This window comes from Montipora foliosa, chromosome 1, assembly GCF_036669935.1.
Source record: "Montipora foliosa isolate CH-2021 chromosome 1, ASM3666993v2, whole genome shotgun sequence".
Lineage (NCBI taxonomy): Eukaryota > Metazoa > Cnidaria > Anthozoa > Scleractinia > Acroporidae > Montipora > Montipora foliosa.
This window is the reverse complement of record NC_090869.1, coordinates 25,452,176-25,469,675: the sequence shown is the minus strand read 5'-3', so window position 1 is coordinate 25,469,675 and position 17,500 is coordinate 25,452,176. Positions and strand designations below refer to the sequence as shown.

Below are 17,500 nucleotides of genomic sequence, written 5' to 3'. Positions count from 1 at the left end.
TTTGTTTTTGTATGTGCAAACGAGGCTACGATGGATGAGTAAATGTACTTGATGCAAAGAGGAAAAACACAGGCAAGGAGAGCAATACTTTTTAGACTTGAATCGTAATCCAGAGGCTAAATGGTATTGATATTGGCTCCACTGCTGAAAAGATTTACCCCTTGTCGTTAAACAGGGTTTTATATGTGAGTTATATGCAAGAGTTTTACAAAGCGAAAGAGAGCTTGCTGTGCTATCCTGCGGTCATTGCTGTGAAATAAATGCCTGGAAATCAAGTTTCATCTGTCTACCGTGGCTGTCTACGAGATCCCTGTTACAACTTCAAAACAAACGATCGATTTATATAAATTATTTCCATCAAATGGTAAGAGTAAATCGTTTCAGTAGCTTCTACACTGCTAACAAAATTTAGCCACATTTCAAGCCACGTTTATTAGCGCATAACAGTGAAAGTCGTCTATATATGGCTTGAAATTGATTTTATCAAACAAGTTGATAAAGGTCGAATAACCACTGTGAATAGATTTGGAAAGCTGACGTTTCGAGTGTTAGCCCTTCATCAGAGGAAAATTAAAATTAAAGAAAATTGCTCCAATATACGGTAATAATATTTTGCACTACTTGACTGAGATTTCCGTATAAAGCGAATGTCACCAAGACCAATATTTATATACCCGAAGATCCCACTTGAAGTCCTCCTTGGTAAAATGACAGACCCGAACAGACAATATAGCAGTCAGGTTTTCACGTTTGAGGAATCCATCAACATTTTATTTTCGCTGCCCAACTTTTCTTTAAATTTAATTTTCCGGTGTAAGCTTTAATCTTTTTTTCATTTTTATATGTGTTCTTAATTCTAGACATAGACCCTATGCAAAAATGGCTGCCTTTAAATTATTCTTTTGTTCATATTCAAAATAGCCCAACTAACCTCATTCGGGATAACAAATTCTTCAGAATAATTGTTGATGTGAAAAAGCCTTGCTACGTGTATTGAGCAACACAAGGTTGCTGCCTAATGGTTGCCTGGGGCGCCTTTTTTGCGAGCGCAGGCGACCAAATTCCTAAACAAGTAGCCCGAACGGGCGCCTTACTTGATTCAACCTCACTTTCTTGTCAATGTGATCCCAGCTGGAATTAATTAATTCTGGGCTCTTGAAAAAATGACTTGGGCTACTAACTTTTAATGTTGGAAGCCTGAAGGGCTCCTGGAAAAATTTTTAAGGCAGCAGCCTTGCAACATCTGAAAGTTTCGTCGGCTTATTCTGAATTAAACACTTCCCCGCGCGAAAGCAAACAAATACGTTTCCTGGAGCATCGAAGATGGTTGTCGCTGAAGGAAGAAATTGAAAAAGGCAGGCTTGTCGAGTATTTCTTTGTCGCATGTTCAAGGTTTTTGTCTTGTTTATATTTGCTCTGGCTGATTTTTGCTGCCTAGTTTGATTGACTAGAAAATCTGTAAGTATTAAGTGACTTGAGTTTCTGTCGCACTGATGGCCTACTTGGCCTACTGCCTATTTAACCACAAGACCGTTTACCATAGTTCATCTTACATTTGAATTTCTCGAAGCAGAAAGGTCACACAACATTGAAAAAGTGATCGGGGATCGAAGAGCTTGGTAAGGTCGAACATGTTTGTTGACTATTGCTATGTCATAACATGTCATATCCAAGATGGCGCTCTCCAAGTCACGAAAGAGGCAACTTGAAAGTGCTCTTATCACATTTTAACAGGACAAAATGGCAATTATTTTCCAATTCCTGGGGAAATGTTTTCGTAATTTAGAGAAACTTTTTCTAGACCATACTTTCCCTTTGAGTCTGCCTTAATGAACCCACAGCTTCTCTCAGAAACCTCATTTTTATATACATGTCAAACCTCTTTTGTGTTCATGTGTATACAATTCATATACCTTAATTTTCCAAGGATATAATGATAACAAAAGTGGGGTTGATACTGTACTTTCATTTGCAACCCATTCATACGGTTACAGCTTTATACATGTAGTAGACTTTGTACAGCTGTATCTTCAAGTTATGATAAGCAATTGTCAGCATTTGATGTAAGATTCTTTGCTATTGTATCATCATGTTGATGTTCTTTTTTGTGCTTATGGAACCTTGTGTACTTGTAAGGTGGATTTTTAAAATATTTATTCTGTATTGTTGTTAGGGAAATTACTCACCACGACAAAAAAATAATGATGTGCCCTTTGTTTACCAGTACATACATGTGATGGTGAAGTCATGAGCAACAACCTACCGAATTTATTGTTGTCTTCAGCAACATGTAGCCTTATTCTTGTATATTGTTTTTTTTAGATGGAGATGGAGCTCTTGATCTCTTGTTGCCTGTTTGCACTACTGAAGACTGTTCAGAGAGTCACCTTTATATTTATTCTTGGACAAGTAACCAGGTTGATCAATTCTGTCCAGTATCCATTTTACACTGGCAGTAACTGTTGTTGGTTTTTGTCACTCATCCTCAGTTTTTTTTAACACATTCTGAGAGTAACAACCTCTGACAAGTTCTGATATACATGTACATCTGTAATGCATGAATCAGCAGCTTGCCCTTGGGGAACCCATGGGGACCCAGGGACATTTGTTGAGATTTACTATATATTTTTCCGTGAGGGGACCCGTCTGGGGGAACATCACTTTTGTTCATTGAAAGGTCGCACCAAGGGGCCATACCCTGGGAATTTGTAATACAAGGTTAGCGATCTTCACTTTCAGCTATTCCAGAGTTTATCTCAACTCTGAAAACTCCCTTTTGTGGCGGCGTTTGTCTGTAATTAGTGTAAAATATGCCAGTGTTCTAGACTTGGAACTGCGATGGATAACTGAGTAGGGGAAAAAATGCAAACATTAAAATTTTACATGCTACTACTGCAAGGATCTTTAGGGTGATGTTAAACTGATCTGTGAGTAATGTATGATATACATCCTTTTGTTGCCCCCATTGTGTGGTCCGAATTGCGAGAATTGCACTGCCCTATACCCACGGGTATTTGACAAGGTTTGTTTGGGCATTGGAAGAAATCTTTCAGGGTCCCCAGGGGGTCCACCCCTCGTGCAAACGGCACGATTCATGCATAATATACAGTCATAGTGAGGGTCATAATTCTGATTGTTGATAACCACAACCATTTCAAAATTCTGAAATTGCACACACAAGTAGATGCCTAGTGTACCCATGATTTACCGACCAAGCCAGAGGTCCTTATTTTTGGACCGTCCTCACTCTGAAAGAATTATAGTGTCTTGGAATAAGAACCCAATAAGATGGTTTTTTGTTAGAAATCAAATGTATGGAACTGTTCAATTGCCAATAACAGTTTAGTAATGGAAGTAATAATCCTTTTTAGTGGACCAAGATGCTGTCCAATGAAGGACACAAAGTAAAGTGGCAATTCATTACACCAACCAGCCAGACTTCATCTTTGTTCCCACTTATGACCATTAGGACAGGTAAATAAATGCACATGTCTTTGACTTAAGATTCTTTGCATGGTCGTTAATGATAATAATAATTAATATTATTGCACAGCATGTTGTGGGCTCAAAGAGGCTTCGGGTAGCCTGTAATTCTTGCCCTCTGTGAGTTTAGTCTTAAGCATTGCTTATGGCATACCACGCAATGGGATTCATGCATCAAAATGTAATGCAACACAACTGGTAATTTACTTTTAGGTGGTGCTGTACTGATGACATTTCGGAGGCATGTAATAAAACCTGACATCAAGTAAAATAAAAACACAAACACTAATTTGTGCTAAATGTGCATGGTTTGGGAAATAAGGATGGTGTGTGTGGTAATGTTCATGCCTCCCACCTGAGCTCATGCATGGGCTGAAATTTGTTGATCTCAATCTTATTGCGAGGGTTTTCGTCTGGGTTTTCCGGTTTTCCTCCCACAGCAAAATCTACTCCCAGCTTGTTCTATCTGGCTGTGGTTCTGTGCTTTGATGGTCAAGCATGGGTTGTGTTCTGGGGGCAAGCACCTATCTGGTAGTGCAGCTCCATGGGCCTGAACTCCAAGAGCTGCACCCTTGGCAATTCAATCTCTGACTGCAAGAAATGGCCATTAGCAAGTCAGATATTAGGGACCTTTAGAGATTCTAGGACGAGGACGAGAACGAGTACGAGATTTGACTGCCCGGTTTTAGCGAAAATTCTGAGAAGATTCATAACCCGGACGATTAATCTTACTCTTTGTTAGCAGTGTAGGTTCCTCAGTTATTTTTATTGCTGGTAACTTAACCTTTTTTGCTGATCGAAAAATGCCAAACTGTTACCGTGTTGTTGACTTCTTTTGATACGACGACATTCTTGCAAAACCTCGTACTAAAATGACGACGGTATCACGTTTTTTCCGCCAAAGTGACGCTGGTTTGGCGCGCGCGCTCACTGTTTTATGAGAAAATCTCGTACTCGTAGGCGTTCTCCTCCTAGAATCTAAAGCTCTCTAGTATATGTAATACAAAGCATGTATGGTTGAAGAGTTTTCTTTCTTGTTTGTTAAATATTGATATTTGTGTTTTAGGTGACTATAACATGGATGGTTTTTACGATGGGCTGGTAGTGTTAAACGTCACTGCTCCACGGTGAGTCCAAGGTGTCCTGCTCTAAAACATGTTGTGTTCTGTCGTTACGTTTCATTAGCCCTGAAAAGCCCCTATGGGGAGTGGTCAATAATGATGATGATGATGATGATGATGATGATAATAATAATAATAATAATACTAATACTAATACTAATACTACTACTACTAATAATAATAATAATAATAATAATAATAATAATAAATAGATTTATATAGCGTCGTATCCACTAACTGCACTATGGCGCTTCACAATACTATGTTAAAAAGATAATTAAACAGAGATTACATGAATTTATTAAATAATAATTACAAAAAATCTTTTTTAAAAAGGTAAGTCAGTTAAAGTATGTATTGTATATATTGTATTGTATTACACCCTTTGAATAATTGGCTGAAATATTGCAATAGCAATAAGTTTTACGTACAGTGTTATAAAATGTTTGTTTTGTTACAGGGAAGTTTCGGATTTATTAGTATAATGTTATCCAGATATCGGTAGCGTTAATTGTGCAACGGAGTGTAGTAGTGCTGTGGTGATAATGGGGAGATTTAATTAGGTTGTGTTATGACACATGCTCATTGCCCACCGTAGTAACAACTATTCACGTAATCAACATCTTGCCTGGAAGTCATGACACTTCACATTTGGCTGTTATTTGAATGCTCGCGGTTGGAGAGATGGAACGACTATTCAGTACTGACATAACATGTACTTGTTTAAGGCGGATTTCACGTGCACATTGATCAATTTAATTGAGATGCAAAGTTAACTAAACAGCGGGATGCATTTTAAGCTAAGGCACTTGCCGATCATTATTTTTTCAATCAACTGTGGACGCATACACATGTACAGACCACTGAGAAAATTCTCGTAAAAAGCCCTTAAAAAAGGCAATGTGCATGTAACATTTCATATGAATTTGTTAAATTTTCGTGTTCTTAAGGGTCCTCCATAAGTTTTGTCATCATGGGAAAATCTTCCGTCGTAGTTTTGCCACGACTTTTTCCCATCTTGGATAATCAGCCTTGATTAAGAGAACTGGGGAAAAACGGGATAGAGCACCTCCTGCATAGCACATGTATGTCTTCGGGTATAAAGTTGTTACAGGGTTTGTGTGTGCCTTGAAAGCGCTTATGCTTCTTTAGAGCCTCTTAATGGTTTGAGATTGACCATTTTTAAGGAAATGAAGTTTTTTTCTTTCGCAGGAGTGGCAGACCCCACTTGCAAATTGCTGTACCGTTAGAAAATGTACCTTGTTCAGATGACATCTGTTTTAATGGACGCACCTTTGAAGTTCACTGGGATGTATGTATTTGCTTATTTCTTGTTTTACAAATCCCTCCAATTTTCCATGAATCCTCATTATACCTTGGTTACTCGCGATATTTTTCGGCCACGGGACGACAATCGGAAGTGAACGTTTCCCATGCCAGGAGATAATTGCCAAGGACTCTCTCTCCCGCTCCCGGTGACAATATCGAAGTTTGAATATCCATAATTAATCTTCCCAAACTCAAGAAGTTTTCCTTAAAACAACGATGATGATGATATAGTTCGTTCCAGATTCCTCCATTCCTACTGTTCTGTGCTGTTTTTTTAATTTTATTTTAGGTTTTATCGACTTTAGACAACGCAGTGTTAGCCACTTTTTTCGACCTTTATGAAAATGTAAGTGAATGTAATTTCATTTCTTATGTGAAGATAAAGAAACCCTTTTTGCATGTATTTATATAAGGATGTTTCGGCCAGGATACGCTCTATTTTTGTCCCGCCTTTAGCGGTCTCTTCTCATGACACTTTGCCTCTCCTGCTGTAAACGATTCATCCAGCGTCGCAAGTTATGGTTTGCCTCCAAGAAATCTCACGCTTCTTTTGTGTTTCTTCAGTCGCCTCTTTCATCCCTTTCTGTTTACACTGTGTTTATTCAAATCGTAAAATATGTAAATTGTGCCCCAAACATTAAACAAATTTATTTCAACTCCAATTACTGAACTTCAACGTAAATTGTTAATAACCCAGCATTGATCATAATTAACTCAATCCTAAGTTGTATGAAAACATGCCGCAAGTATATTTTTATCTTCACTGCAGCAGTGTGTACTACAAACGTAACAATTGCGACTGGTAATGACCAAAATTATCATTGATAAGATAGTTATTTCATACGTAGTCTGATTTCGGCACTCGTTCTGCCTTCCTCTTTCCCCCTCCCTTCCCTTTTAGGGCTTGCTACGCAGGCTACATGATTTGTCCTCAACACTTCTTTCTCTTCAGGGTATTATTGGCTTCTTAGTAGTGACAGAATCGTTCAGAACTGATGACTCCAAAGCTCCAAAATATCGCATTCATGCAATGCAAAATACATTGTACACCGATTCCAGCTTTCTCAAAGTTATCGGTAAGACAATTTAATATGACTTGTAACACTCCATCACTCCAGTAATTGCACCATGGGTAAGAAAATATGGTAGCCTTTTTTTGCGACAAAGTTTGGTTTTGGTCATCGTACGACCGCCCGTTCGTCCACCCGTCCATGTATGCCAATGTGAAACACTGTGGTGCAACCCGCGGTTTTTGGCGGGAACATCTTTGATATTGGAAATCAAATCCGTGGTATGGTTAATTAACACCAGTCAAAACAAGGTATCCGCTGACCAGTACACCTGACCATATCGCGGGCTCAAGTTTAAGCTCATTGAGGTCTGCTGTTTTTAAGTTGACAGCTGGCCAGGTACTGGTTTTTTTATTGGCTCGCAGGCTCAAGCCAGGTAAACTTTGTGTAAGAATAAATAATACGAGAGCTCGGTTTTTGGGCTTGGCTAAATCTATATATTATTAAGTTCGTACTAGCGGAGAACAACATTCGAAAGGAAAGTTAAGGATGCTGTGGAAATCAAGATCAGACTCCCATCTCTCAACAGGGACGAGGGGCATCTATGATGCCGTACTCTTGATTCAAAGGACCGCTCTCCGCGAGTGGTTTCATATCTTAGTGCTTTGTAACCACTCGCATTCGATCAGACCGATGAAGGCTGAGCGTTTCGGCCGAAATATTTCGATCCAAATTGATCTAGATCTGTACTTTTCAGTTATATTTTCTGTACATCGTGTCACCGGAACGTGAAATGAACTTTTTCTCTTCTAACATTGTCGCAGTTAATCGGAGCACATAAGTCTCCCGAAGAAGACTGTTAGATCTGGTGATTTGCGTCCCTGGGCGGTAACGTCAAGTCGAATGCCTCGAGAATAAGTGTCATAAGGAACGAAGCCTAAAAAAATCATAGTTGAATTCAACAAAGCAAGTTCTAATGAGAAAACGTGCTTCAAAGATTGCGTTGTTTTAAGTCAAAATCTGTCATTTCAGTTCTTGGAGGAAGAACTTTGACATCCTGCAATAACGGCAACTTGGTAAGTGGCTTCAGATAAATTAGTGCCTATTCCCTTACATTCTTATGAAATCCGCTAGTATCATCCTAAATTCTAGTGACCACAAGTTTAACATTTTAAACTATTGCCGTATAGCTATCCTTAGTCACCGAGTGTATTTTGAAGACTGAGGATACCCACGAAGGGCGCTCCCCTTCGCGACTGTCGGCCACTCACGTGCGCGTCACACTCCTTACTCCCTCGCCGAAATTAGAGACTACTCTCGGGAAATTATTGAAGATCTCATTTTCCTTTCCAGCCCTATGGCGTGAATCAGGTTGGACCTTTCATTAAATTCACCACCACAAGCACGAATGGACAAAGAAAGTATGGAAGCGGTGAGTAGAAAGCAACGACAACAAAATTTGGTTTATATCTAACGCACAAAAAATGAACTTAGGCGGGTAAACGCAAATAATTAACAAAGACAGTCAAGCCGCACCCTCGCACTATGTATTTCTCTTGTCTCCGTAGATCATTAGAGAGTGGTCGATCATTTTCCCAGGAGCCATTTTAGTTTTAGGAAAACCAAAACAATGCATAAAATTAGAGTTCAATTTCTTCTAAGAAAAATTCGTTGATTCCGTGTTAACGTTTTGAACCACTGTGTGTTTTTGTGGTACAGCTGTCCAATTGTCGCAGTCTGCATATTTTGCGCTTCAGTGTCCCTACACTGTGTTTGGCTTGGGACAAACACCCAACTTTGTGGATGAACTCGCTGTTGGATTACCAAGATCACCAGGATCGGTAAGATTCAACGACATGTTGAACATTCTATTTCGGGACAAGTGTAAACAACATCTATACCTTCTTACCCCATTTTGAACAAGTCTTCCCTCTGGCTCTCGTGCGTTTCTAGAAGGCCTCAAAACGTTTTGCTAGTGTCGGGCAACAAAATTCCTTCACAAATGGGTTCTCGAGTCCTGAACTCAAAATGGCAAAAAAAAAACCTAATTCTTTTCATTCAGCCTTCCTGAGGTAAAAGGAAAAGAGCCCTCTACCTCTTATGCCCTGTTTTTCTTTCCGCTTTAATTATGCATTGCTCCAATGTTTCTGAGTCCCTACCCCCATCCCTGATCTGTTATTCAAGTTTCTTTGTTATTCTGTTATTCAGTTTCGCCGGTTGTTATATAGGCCTAACGGTTTTTTTCCAAATATTCTGTAACTGACGATGATGTTCGTAAGGTCGAAACATGTCTTATCAATTAAAAAATGTCGTAATCTTCTTAAAAGTCACGATTTGCTTTCTGCTGTCTCGACCTTTTGGTTCCTTTGTCTATATTCGTTTTATTCACAATAAAGCATTGCTGCAATTTACTTTTTTCTTTATGCAAGAGTGGAAGTACACCTTCCGCTAATTTTAAGTTATATGTTCTTTTTGTATATATTCCTAGTTAGTTAGAGATTAGTTATTGTAAACAACCCCACAAGCTCATGTAGCTTTAATACTCATCGTTTTAAAATAAAGGCCATCTATCTATCTATCCAGCCTTCTCAGACATCCGTCCATCCTTTTATCGGTACTATCTGATCTTGGGATGTGACTGTGGTTTGAATTGTTTTTAGTCTGAAAGAAGACGTACATGGCAGTCGATAATACCAAATTCTCAGGTCATAGTTATTCCTTATCCACCGGATGATCCTTCTAGGTGAGTACATTGATTAGAAATAGGCAAGAAGCAAGGTTTCAATCAAGTAAAGTTAAAGCCAATTAAATGGCTGCAAAAAACGTGATAAACCAATCAGAATTGGGCACGTGGAAGTGAAATAAGGTTATAACTCTGCAATTCTGTTGAGGCGAAACTTCAACCCCAAGGAGAGCTCTTAGTTACTATCTTCCTTCCTCAGTTTCTTTCAATGTCGCGAACTGTGAGCGCATGCGTGGTTATCAAGCGGCCTGAGTGTTTAGGAAACAAGAGGCTACGGGTAGCTCCTACACTTTATTCGAAGGAATTTTAGCCGATTCTCCTTAAAATTCACATTATTTCAGGGATTTGTTTTCAATTTTAAAACATTTTGGTCAATATCCAGTTCAAAATATTTCATTCTTTTTTTGATAGTACTGGGAGAAATAATTATTAGCTTGGTAAGATGTGTCTACCGGATATTGCATTGTTTCCGGTCGCGCACACAATTCCTTAATACCTATTTCCCCGTTAATCTGTCTCGTTGTTGTCTGTAGTTTAGTGGTCATCGCGATTGAGATCCTACTTGGGCTGCGTCTACTAGGAAAAAGTCTTACGCGTGCGCAGCCGAATCGCGCCCCCTCTCCCCCCCCCCCCACCCTTCGAAGACAGAATTCAAACACCAATGACAGAGCCGAAAACTAACTTTGTTCTTCGAAAAAAGCAATGTGTCTTTTTCTCTTTCCTTTTCCTTCCGTTTAAGTTGGACCGCTAAGCTGTTAGTGACCCCAAGCAAGCTCGTGTTATTCACAGGCATTGGCCTTCTCAGCATTTGTTTCTTCATTTTTCTCATTATACTGTTGTTGCATCTCAAGGAAAAGGTGAGTTCGTTTAAGTTTAAGTGAGGTAATATCAAGGAGCTATTACATAGTCTTTGTTTCTGACGACGTTGTTCACCAGACTGCAACGTAAGCGTCTGATTAGAGAAGTTTGGGTGTTGGGGGGGGGGGGGGGGGCTTTGTCACCGTATTTGTGTGATTTTCAAATCAAGAAACCCCTCTTTTATGACCGTGCCTAAAAATGCCTTTAAATTTGACAGAGAGGTATAAAAGTTTTTTCGTGTGGAAGAGTCTTTCGTAGCTAAATGTTTGGTTACCTCTCAATTTCGAGGTGCGAGACTTGACAAAGATTAGCCTAAAGTTTTCAAAATACAGTCAGTTTTCATCCTTGTCATGAATAATAACAGAAGATAACAAATAGCTCTAAGTAAAATAAATTCATTATTTCTGGGATTCCTGATTTGAAGACACTTTTGGCATTCTACAAAGAGATCAGAATAGCGTAACAATGCACAATGCCCCTCTAATTGACTGAGTGCGTGAGTCAATTAACTGTTACTGAGCCATTATTCGCGCCGGGGCTGCCAAATATAGTGATCTTGGTCGATCCAGCAGAAATCTTTTGCAGTTAATTGGGCGAAACGCCGGATTCTATAGCTGTCAAGTTTGTCTCATGAAAACTCCTTTTGACTTAGGCGCCATTTTCTTATGACAGTATCTCATCGAATTCGCTGGTTTAACTTTGACATAACGATAAATAGCACTTTGTTGTGAAACACCTGATTGCTGCCAAGAAAACGTTTATTCCATTCAAATCCCGCAGAATAAAACGCTCTTAGGAACAATTTTCGGAATGTTATCTCACACTCGCAGCTACAGGATTTGTCAGAGATGTCTGTAACATTTTTTGCAGTGGTTGTTATTCATGATGGATTAGTCACGCGTTGCGATGATAGAACTTAGACCTGCGCTAACTTTAGCCAATTAGTGTTACCGGTCGGCTAAATATCAAAAGGAAGGGAATCCTTTGTGAGATAATTTCTGACAATTTCTTGCATCATTATTGCCCCGGCGCGACGTGTGTATTAGAACACCGTGTTGTGCTTCGTCGGTGCCTTTTCGGTATGGGAACGAAGAAAATTTCCGAGGTAAGTTATGCCAATTATTCACTTTTTTCGAAAGTCGTCAACTCACCATCACATTTATGAATTTACCGTTGTCTATGAGCAAAGTTCGAAACGCTTCTAAGGCGCCTAGTTACAATTGTTGATGATCGTAATGGCTTTTAACGAGAGTTTTCACTTTTGGTTGCAGAGAGAAGATCAAAAAGAGAAGCGTCAAGATGCGCACAAGTTTCATTTTGATGCAATGTGAAGTCATAAGCTCTCCCATGCAATCATGCAGAAATGAAAAGTGAAGTCCAACTTCTGTCCAGCATCTGTTTTCGTTATGATGCTTTTTGAACAGCTCCCTCGATCAAGTTTATAGTTTTCGATGTTTTTCAACAATTATAATCGGTATTAGCACTTAAGAAAGTGAAAGGTGCCCTCTTTTTATGATCACTGAATTGAACAGCTAACTCTCAACGCCGTTTTAAATACAGAGAGGATCCTGTAGGTTCAGTGCGACCGTTTTTTTTTTCGGTAGCGAAATGGGGGAGATATGTCAAAAGAGATTGTACTCAGTCAAAGAAAATCCTCTTTTCTTCCTTCAGATTACTGATAGGGAAAAAAGGACAAACATTGTACAGATCGGACTCCAATATTCTAAATGTGTCAGATATACTTCTTGTTTTAGGAAAGTAACTTATTTATGATGGATGAGTGTTTCAAGGTTGTTAAATTTTCGTGCAAACGGTTGTCCAATTCGTTATAGCAATTTTTCGAAAGCAAAAGAATATTTATAATTGCCCTATATTCCTTAGTGCGAGTCGTATCTCCAGGAGCACCCAACGAACTCAAGGTGTTCCGCAAAATATCTGTTCCGCAGCTGGCTGGCGAATTATTAATTTTCATACTCTTTCGCTGGGAAACTTTAAAATATTTTTAGCATTTCAGTCCGTGCTGGCTGGATGAGAACAGAAACTGGGGGAGACTGGAGGAGAACTCGTTTACGATAAGGTTACCGGCGCTGGTTCAACTAACCGTATGTTGAGGGAAAAAACTGTTTTGACCGGTTTGGCGAGCGGTTTAGATTAACGAGGTTCTTTTCTGGCTGGGTGTTTGCCTCGCTATCTGGCTGGGAGCTGGAATTTTGGTCATAATCATTCTGGGAGTGCGGAACACCTTTTTTTCCCAGCAAAATTAAAAAGCTGAAAAAATGTTTAGTAGCGTTTTCATGTAACTTTTTTGCCTTGGAAATAATTTTCGTCGGGTGCCTCCTGTATATCGAACGCAGATTTTTGAGCGTTTCACCGCTGAAAGAATGAGTGCAGGGTTAAAGGAAACCTCCACTCCAAAAAAACAAGGCTTTAATTCTTAGAAAGTGTCTTCAATCAAAATTGTTTGAATTTTTTTGCAAAGAGAGCGTTTGTTTCCGAAACTAATGATTCGCTTGTTTCTGTCTTCAGAGTACCCTTAGTCCCTGCGCAGACATCTTGTGACTCGTCACGCGATTTTTCCTCCGCAAAGATTGCGTGATAAGTCACAAGAATGTCTGTGGAGGAGACTAGAGTACCCGTGCCTTTTGAAATTGTCGAATAAATTTGATTGCGAACATTATTTTTCTTCGCTTTAAATTCTCTAATAGTGGGAGCGGCGGTTCCTTTAATTAAGTGGTTGGACACGAGGAAATCTTTATTCTACCATTATTTACCAGAAATCTACAGCACAGTTGCTGCGGGGTCAATAAAATTCATACGCTTTGTGTAGCAAAAAAAGTACATTTGTGCATTATCTGCTAAGAAATAATTGTTTTAGACTCCAAGGGTTAAAGACGGGAAGAATTAAACGAATATCAAACAGTATTGCTGGCCTTGTTCGCCTTTCAAATACGTAATGGTGCGTGTTTTAATTGTCGGCGTTAGAAAGCTGTTCCTCTCATTTCAATTTACACAAAAGCGTTTTTACTTCTATGCGCTTTAACTGAATAAGGACCAAAAACTTTGAAAAACAGCAAGAGTCTCTCATCTGACGGATGTGCGTTGTAACTCTATTGAGCCCGGACTCTCTTCCGTGGTTTCAATATTCGTCACATCGCCACTGGCTCCAATCATTTGCGTCAAGAATGAAACACAGCATTCAGGTCCACACTGCGGATGGCTCCTCAGGCGTTTGATAGCAGTAATTAAAGTAGACATATACTGCACTGAAAAGAATAATGAAAACAGTATGTTGAGGTGCTGGGAAAACACACACATGCAAGAAACCCCAGGAATGAAGTAAGGTCAGCAGTTTTGATTTATATAAAACTCGCTCATATTTTTCCCTTTTAAGTGCTATGTACACGTCCTCATTATTGTTATTCTGCTCATCACCTAGCCTTCACTAGGAAAAAAGAACTTACCTAGCATTATTCCGATGACAGTAACATTGACAGTGACCAGAACTACAGTCAAGAAGCTGGAATCTCTTCCTGTCACATCACTTGAATATGTCTCTTCATTTGGTATCTTCAACAGCATTCCAATATTCATAGTCACAAAGATAGCAAGCAATGATATCAGCTGCAACCAGTGCTCGAGATTGTCGCTGATTGGCTTATAATATGCCACCAGAATGCAATAGATCCCGGATGCAATCGCTGCGGCTCCCAAGTGGCTTCTCGTTTCTGCTCCCATCAGTGAAAGCACCGAAGTTAGCCAAACTTTTCTCAGCAGTTCGATTATTTCCCAGAACCAACAGTTTGGGGCGTAGTTTTCGTAGAGAAAGCTCAGACCAAGCGATATTTCCCTTCCTTTGTAAATTTGGGCTCCCTCTTCCGGGTGAATCCTTTTGTGATGATATTTCCAAAGCAGAAAGAAGATTATTCCTGGTAGAGCAGTCACCACAGCGAGCAAAAGGTACACTGCTGTCATGTATTTGTTGTACTTGGTGGTAAAGCACTGGACTGTGAAGTCGGCGCGTAGGAAGTACTGGCAGGAACTGTTTCCTTCACTGGAGCAAATCGGCTGACACGAAGGTGACAGAAGCTGAAAAATGGCGTCGCATGTCCAGGGATAGGTGATGAAGATCACGAGGCAGACGACGCGATAAGTTTGAGTTTTAATACAGGCAATGGATTCCGCCAATTGATTTTCGCTAAGAGCAGTATTCCTACAATGCACGCGTTTTCTTAGTTGGTAAATAAAAACTGCTAAGAAAAGAACTGTCGTATTTGATCCGACAGCGATCAAAAACCTTGTATAAGCGTTTATGGTTACGTTGTCAAAAAAACACTGCAACGGAATGATCTGCAAAAGATTAAGCTGCACTACATTTGCATATTGCACCACTGTCAACAGAGCAACTGGCCATTCAACATACGAAAACGCGTTCAAGGTACCGGAAGTGGCTTGATAAAAGCCGATGAGAATTTTCAGTCGGGCAAGTATCATATCACTAACATTCCTGTGAGAATTGGATTTCTTTTTCCTTGCTAGAACGAGGCTTGCGCTGAAGATAGCAATAACAATTAGGATTCCACAGAGCTGTAAAATGAACCACAGCATTCTAGGGCATTTGCGACAATAGTTCAGAAGTTTGTAATATCCGTTGCTGCATACGGCACAGAGAGGTCCATCGTAGCCATGGGAACATCTTGATTCCGTGCCTCCGAGGCAAGCTTCAGGCAAAGGGCACGCGTAGACCTCGGGTATCTTCCCGTCAAATATTGCAATTTTGTATGAAGTATTGGTGATCAACAGATCCCTAGAAAATCTTTGGTAAAGCTCAAGGCTCTCATTTGACGGCCATTTCCAGAAGAAGCCAGGTTGCAGTTTGACAGATTCATTTTGACAGCTTAACCCTCGCAAAGGACAACGTGTGCATCCACCGAAGCGATCCAATCGGTAAAAGTTCGGAAGACACTCGCAGCCTTTAAAACCAGCGTATCGCGTGTAATCTGTACCTAAAATAATTCAAATACTGATTTTCTGTTACTTTTTTCAGACTTCTATTCATACTAGACTTTTTACCAATGCCTTTTCAGTGAATAATTTTAAGCCAACTTAATCAAGAAAAGTATAATATAAAAGGTCAACAATAACCGTAGCAAGCCTTCAAGAACTTCATTTTCAGCAAGGGTTTGTTTTAGTCGAAGATTATCTGGACAACATTAAGAGAAGCTCCCCCTTCGGCCCCCCCCCCCCCCTCCACACACACTTGAATCCCTAAATCGGTCGGAATCACCAAAACTCGTAACACTATATAAGATCTAAAGAATACTTGTCTTGCTGTAAACACATCGGTTGCTTTCAGTCACGTTTTGCCTTGCAGTGGACAAGTGTTGCCTTCACCAACCTTGTGGACATAAGACGCATTCCCTTACGGCTTTTCCTGGAGCATCTTGGGGAGGCACGTAGTGCCCAACCGGGCATGATTTACATCCCAAGCCTTGAGATGATCTGCCGCTGTATCCTAATTCGTCTTGGTAGACTCCACCTGTAACAAGCTCAGTGATAATAATTCAGAGCACCGTATATAGCTAAGATCCCGTATATAGCTAAGATGCCGAAGGCTAGCAAGGCTTAACGCAGTTTCTTCCGCTGACAACGATTTCTTTGTGGTTAAGTTGCGTAATAATAACTCTCTCTCGCACTCGGCAACGAACAAGACGCTAAGGCAAGTGTTTCAAGCAGCCAGGAAAATTTAGGCTGTCTAAGCGGAACCTCTGGCTGTGGTTGTATCTGCCTGCAAGCACATCCATCTATTTGTCTAACTGCGTATCCTCTTGTCTGACTGCTTTTCTTGATTGGGTAACATTCCTCCTTGCTGTTTTCCTGACTGGCTGTCTTTTTGTCTGTAGAACTGTCTTCAGTTACGTATGTGCGTCTGTCCACCCAAGCGTCTCCCTATATTCTCTCCCTGCTTGTTTACCTTAATTTTTACTTTCTATCTCCCTGTCTTTCCATCTAATCTCTGCCTCTTGGCCTTCCTGTATGCCTTTGTTTCGGTTGACTGAGTGTTGTTGGTCAATTGTATTCTCTTTCACTACCATGATCATGAAGTAAGTCAAGAACAATGATTGTTCTGAGTTTCACCTGCCGGACATTCATTGCATTCTGTGTTTGCTCCATATGTTCCAAGAGGACAAGGGCGGCAAGTATTAACGTTGTTTCCGTGGTAAGTGCATTGATATCCAGATGAAGACATTACAGTTTCGATACTCCGTGGTAAATCAAGTTCGTAGTCGACAACTTCCTTGGCAGGTTTACTGTTGAAATCAGAACAACCGACAGAATTAAAAAAGGCAATTGTTAAAGTCGTAGAATTCTTCCCCCCTCCCCCTTAATTTGATACAATTCGATGGAGGCTAAATCTCTGGGTTTACTTGATAGGTATACATTAAAGGACGTATTTGGTTCGAATGGACCTCTGCCAGTTGATTTTTCCTGAGAATACTTAAATAATAAATAAGGTAAAGGGTAAGACGATTCTGCGTGAGATACACTAGAAAGAGAAATACGTTCGACGTCGAATGACGGGATCCAAAAGTTTAACAAACCATCAGCAACATCATAATTCAACTTTGTTCTTTTCTTTTCTTTCTTCTTGATTTTAGTTTGTGTCCGAAAGCGTAATGCATGCCAAGTGATGTCTGCCACCCTTTTAAGTAAATGTTAGAATGCTAGACATCGATTGATTGTTTAATTGGTTGTAAGAGTGAGTAAGTGATGGAAAATAAGCACTTACACCTCCACCAGTAAGTCACGTGGTCCCGTCAAGAGATGAGCCCACAGTACGTCAATAGATGTGAACATTAAAATCCTGTCAGGAAGAAATAAAGGCAGAAACAAATAGGCAGAACAAATAGGCCATAGGTCACACCCTGACCCCCTGACCGACCTCAAACATCTGGTCG

The 17,500-nt window shown here is 40.0% G+C and overlaps 2 protein-coding genes across 2 annotated transcripts in view; one reads left to right on the top strand and one right to left on the bottom strand.

The window, feature by feature from the left end:
• The window catches only part of LOC137994791 (T-cell immunomodulatory protein-like), a 28,436-nt gene extending 14,970 nt beyond the window's left edge, over window positions 1-13,466 (top strand). Inside the window, exons 9-20 of the mRNA XM_068840388.1 lie at window positions 2,323-2,417; window positions 3,372-3,474; window positions 4,550-4,610; window positions 5,817-5,916; window positions 6,223-6,279; window positions 6,886-7,009; window positions 7,976-8,019; window positions 8,297-8,375; window positions 8,663-8,784; window positions 9,604-9,686; window positions 10,426-10,543; window positions 11,816-13,466. Of these exons, the coding sequence (XP_068696489.1) occupies window positions 2,323-2,417; window positions 3,372-3,474; window positions 4,550-4,610; window positions 5,817-5,916; window positions 6,223-6,279; window positions 6,886-7,009; window positions 7,976-8,019; window positions 8,297-8,375; window positions 8,663-8,784; window positions 9,604-9,686; window positions 10,426-10,543; window positions 11,816-11,875 (1,046 nt within the window). The 3' untranslated portion in view covers window positions 11,876-13,466. The remainder of the gene's footprint in view (window positions 1-2,322; window positions 2,418-3,371; window positions 3,475-4,549; window positions 4,611-5,816; window positions 5,917-6,222; window positions 6,280-6,885; window positions 7,010-7,975; window positions 8,020-8,296; window positions 8,376-8,662; window positions 8,785-9,603; window positions 9,687-10,425; window positions 10,544-11,815) is intronic.
• Window positions 13,467-13,577: 111 nt separating this feature from the next.
• LOC137994781 (uncharacterized) overlaps window positions 13,578-17,500 on the bottom strand; it is a 23,726-nt gene continuing 19,803 nt past the window's right edge. The window contains exons 17-21 of the mRNA XM_068840380.1: window positions 17,332-17,406; window positions 16,680-16,852; window positions 15,940-16,080; window positions 14,006-15,547; window positions 13,578-13,807 (exon numbers count right to left, since the gene is read on the bottom strand). Of these exons, the coding sequence (XP_068696481.1) occupies window positions 13,626-13,807; window positions 14,006-15,547; window positions 15,940-16,080; window positions 16,680-16,852; window positions 17,332-17,406 (2,113 nt within the window). The 3' untranslated portion in view covers window positions 13,578-13,625. The remainder of the gene's footprint in view (window positions 13,808-14,005; window positions 15,548-15,939; window positions 16,081-16,679; window positions 16,853-17,331; window positions 17,407-17,500) is intronic.